A 4,069-nucleotide genomic window follows, 5' to 3' on the forward strand; every position below is an offset into this window, starting at 1 on the left:
CTCTCCCCTTTGTCGATCCTCGAGGTGGCTGCCGGACAAGGTCATGCAGCGCCCATGGTGGGGGCTGCGGGGATCAAATACCCGATGGTCTAATGGGCCAACGACGAGGGATCCCCTTCGGGGAGGCCTGTGCTGGTTGCTGGCCACCGAGCGTGGCGGCCAAGGCGGAGTCCCTTGGTCGGACGACAAAGACGGTCGCCTCCATGGCCAGAGGGTCATCATGGATCGGTCTTCGGCATGCTCTTAAGCAATGGTTGGTGGATGCGGCCATGGATCTGATCCCCATTCAGACCTGCCACTGTGTGGCCCTTGGCCGGCAGGTGGCACATGCAGGGGTCGGTGAGGGGCAGTTGGAGGTCCTCTATTGGCATTTCGGTGGCTGTGTGGGTCTTCATGGCGCTGCTCCGCGCAGATCTAGCCAGCTGCAGAGTCGAGGTGGTGCGAATGCTGGCAAAAATTGTGCTGAATTCGGTCATGGCGGACGATGGGGTCGTCTTTGACATGGTTTCCTTGTCGAGGCATCACCGTTGCAGTCTATATCACCTTGCTCGGGCAGCTCCGGGGAAACCCTAGATCTGGGTCACCCGGATCGGATGATGTCGACGCCCTTGGTGTTGTTGTCCCTCTTGGGGGCATCATTTTGGTGCTGGTGCTGGATGGAGGGAAGAGTTGATGTGGTGTTGCATCTACCGCATCGACGACAAGGGGTCTCAGCGGCACGGCACGCTGGAGTCTCGGCGATGGACGCATGTGGAGACAAGCGCGGGGTGGCGTTGTATGGCGTCATGGTGGTGTCGAGGGCAGGTGGGCCTGACAAGGTCAATGTGTTGATCCCTCCTGAAGATGGGATGGCGGAAGGTGGCGGCGGTGGATTCTAGAGTGTGTGTGCATGTATGCACGCCGAGGATTTGCTAGACCGGTTGATGCTCTCGGCTCGCCGTGGGGTGGCTGGGCGAGGCTACCGGTTAGATATTGTCTGTCGATGAGAGATCGGTCAGGGCACATCACTAAGCTTTTAGGTGTAGCGATAAAGGTTGTTGGAAAGATGGCTCTAAATTGATCTATTTATTTGTTTTGTCAGGCTCTATTAAATAATTTAATGAAAATAACTGCATGCAACCACCTTTTAGAAAAAGAGATGTTTTTTTGCCGGATAGAAAAAGAGATGTTTAAAGACTATAAAAATTTGCACGCACCTTGGGCACATGAGCATAAAAAATGCCTAAAAGAGGTGGATTTTTACTCTCTCTTTTACCCGAACATGTTTTTTGCCATGTTTTTTTTTGTAGCGCTACATGGCAACTGCCTAGTGTTAGTAGGTGGCAACTCCTAAAGTTTTAAAATCATGGCAACTGCAGTAGACCAGACCACACATGGCAACAACTGTAGTTGTCCAAAAAATGGCAATCTGGAACTTTGACCTGACATGGCAACTGCAGTTGAGCAAACATGGCAACTGTAGTTGTCCAACATGACAACCGTAGTTCAGCGACATGGCAACTGCACTTAAACGAACATGGACGAGGGTCCGGCCCTTGGCAACTGCGGGGCGCGCGGTAAAGTGTCACGTGGGGCGTGCGGGACCACGAGGTACGAGGCCTGACATACCGGGCGTGTGGGCGTTATCTATTTCGCCCACACGCACGCGTGTAAGAGGGACCGGGAGTGAAAAAAAGGGTGTGTGTGCGCTAATTATTTTGCCCACACACAGACGTGTGGGCTGGTCCTCTTAGGCACCACACAGAACGTGTGGGCAAATTCCTTAACGCTCATACGTGTGGCAGTTATCGGTGTCCTTTATTTTTAAGTTTATTATTCAATGTGTAGATAATAATCGTGCACCTTTTAAATTTCCTAAATAATAAGTGCCATAAGTGTGACGCTGTTTTAAATTATCAGTGGCCCTATGATGTGAATCCATTATATTTCTTCATAAATAAAAGTATACAAATCTAAGACTGTTTTGCACAAGTTGTGATTTCGCGGCGGTTGCGCTCCTTGACGAGCTCGTGCGCGAACTGTTCCAGCTTCTCGGCGTTGGTCTGCTCCGCCAGCTTCTTCCCGCGGAACAGCACCGACTCCATGTTCTTCTGCGACAGCATCTCCTCCGCCGCCACCGCGCATCGGCTCCCCCGCGGCGACCCGATCGCCTGAAGAAACTCAAGTGACATCGATCATTAGGTTAGCCATAGTGGGAATAACTTAGATAGTAACTTAACACACCCCAAAACAATTTTGTTTATGTAACAAGTATTTAATGAGGAGAGAGGTGCTTGAAGTAACATAATATGTTACTGTAACATAACGCTTTCCAAGGTAAAATGAGTCTATAAGGCAATAAATGAAACAATCTATGACACTACTACTAAAATACTTTATAGTATGGAGATAGTAACTTAGATTAGTGACATATGCATGACACTAGTATAAGTTACTCCCCACTATGACCAGCCTAAGTTTTATTACGACAGTAACACTAGCTAGTAGTTGGTCTGGGAGTGGCACTGACCTGGATGCGGGTGTAGTTGCTTGTCCGGCTATGTCCGAACGCCATGGCCACTGCTTGATCCACCTGCCGCATACATGTCGGCAGAGTTAGGGCAGGATGCATGCAAGATAGGACTACGATGGTACTGAATTCTAGTGCGTATATGTTATCGTACCATGTCGGACACGCCCTCGGCGGCGATCCTGACGATGTCGGAAGTCGAGGCGCCCTCGCCGCTGCCGATGGAGATGACCAGCAGGTTCTCCACGCCGGAGGCCAGCGGGAACTCGCGCTTGTTGTTGAGCACGTGCGTGATGGCCGCCGCCGTGGGGTTGCCGAGCGCCACGCCGCCGCCCACGGCCACGATGCGGGTAGACCCGTCGCACGACCGCACCTCCACCGCAGATGACGAGCGGCCCGACCCGGCACACGTGGCGGCGCACACGTCGCGCAGGCGGAAGTCGTACGCCGGCGTCTCGACGGCGTCGGCTCGGGAGAAGAGGAACGGGGCCCCCGTGGCCAGGTCGTAGCACGGGACGAGCACCGGCCGCGCCGTGTCCCGGAGCGTGAGCTCGCCGAACACTTTGCGGAACGCGGCGCCGCCGGCCGGGCGCCGGAGTAGCGCGCGGAGGCTCCCGGACGAGGAGGACCAGCCGCGGCGGAGGCTGCGCACGAGGAACGCGAGCGCGTCCTCGGCGGAGTAGAGCGGCCGAGCGTCGTCCTTGCCGCGCGCCACCAGCATGGCCGCCAGCACGCCGCCGGAGCCAGAGCCCGCGGCCACGTCGAAGAAGTCCGCCAGACGCGCCTTGGGGTCCCCAGTGCGCCGCCTCAGCGACGCCTCCAGCCTCACCAGCGCCGCGCCGGCGAGCAGCCCGTCGGCGGCGCGCCCACCGCCGTCTATCGACAAGATGCACACCTTCCCGGCCTGCGCCCGCGGGGGCGTCGCCTTCCCGACCACCGCCGCGGACGCCGGTGTGAGAGGCGAGCCACCGGCGAAGAGAAGGTTGGGGTCGTCGTAGCCGAACAGGAACTTGCTCTCGAGGATGGAGAAGATCTCGTAGGTGAGCTTGTCCACGTCCATGGAGGCGGGTGGCCCCACTTGAGCCGCTTCCATCCTCTGGTCGACGCCGGCCGGAGCGCGCGCGCCAAGCTGAGAGTAGGGGTTCTGCGTTCTGCTGTGTGCGCACGGGGCCGGGTGTGGAGAGCAGAGCACCGAGCAGTTGCCGGCTTTTTATAGCTGCGGGAAGGTAGACGGAGGCGTGGGTTCGTGGCGTTGACTCGTCCGACCGGTTGTGGCGCGAGCCGAGACCGCGCACCAGTAAATATAATATACTTTTGGACTCAACTATAAATCCCACGTCAGATTTTTTACCATGACAAACCAAACGTTTTCTTATGACAATTAATATTTATCGCTAAATTTGTCATCCTTGCGCCAATATAAAATGCCGTAAAAAATATTCAATTTGCCATGCATAAAAATCTAATGTCAGATTTTATTACCATATACTTTTTCGGTTTTGCCAAACCACATCCATCCGTGCTACTTTTCTAATACAATAATTTATTTTCTTATTTATA

At 54.7% G+C, this 4,069-nt stretch overlaps 1 protein-coding gene and 1 pseudogene across 1 annotated transcript; both read right to left on the bottom strand.

The window, feature by feature from the left end:
- Nucleotides 1-476, bottom strand: part of LOC119300165 — a 4,998-nt pseudogene extending 4,522 nt beyond the window's left edge.
- Nucleotides 477-1,877: 1,401 nt separating this feature from the next.
- On the bottom strand, nt 1,878-3,673 carry LOC119303424 (patatin-like protein 3). The gene is made up of 3 exons (XM_037580544.1): nt 2,664-3,673; nt 2,510-2,572; nt 1,878-2,150 (listed from the first exon to the last, which is right to left on the bottom strand). Exons 1-3 carry the CDS (start codon nt 3,600-3,602, stop codon nt 1,953-1,955), a joined length of 1,200 nt encoding a protein of 399 aa, XP_037436441.1. The 5' UTR covers nt 3,603-3,673; the 3' UTR covers nt 1,878-1,952.
- Nucleotides 3,674-4,069: the final 396 nt, after the last annotated feature.

Source organism: Triticum dicoccoides, chromosome 5A (assembly GCF_002162155.2).
Source record: "Triticum dicoccoides isolate Atlit2015 ecotype Zavitan chromosome 5A, WEW_v2.0, whole genome shotgun sequence".
Taxonomy (NCBI): Eukaryota; Viridiplantae; Streptophyta; class Magnoliopsida; order Poales; family Poaceae; genus Triticum; species Triticum dicoccoides.

Excerpts from the sequence above, each read along its gene's own strand:
- LOC119303424 (XM_037580544.1), bottom strand. The coding sequence starts at position 3,602 with ATGGAAGCGGCTCAAGTGGGGCCACCCGCCTCCATGGACGTGGACAAG. Across the intron at positions 2,573-2,663 it reads CCGAGGGCGTGTCCGACATG|GTGGATCAAGCAGTGGCCAT; the intron begins GTACGATAACAT and ends TGTATGCGGCAG. Across the intron at positions 2,151-2,509 it reads GCAACTACACCCGCATCCAG|GCGATCGGGTCGCCGCGGGG; the intron begins GTCAGTGCCACT and ends GAGTTTCTTCAG.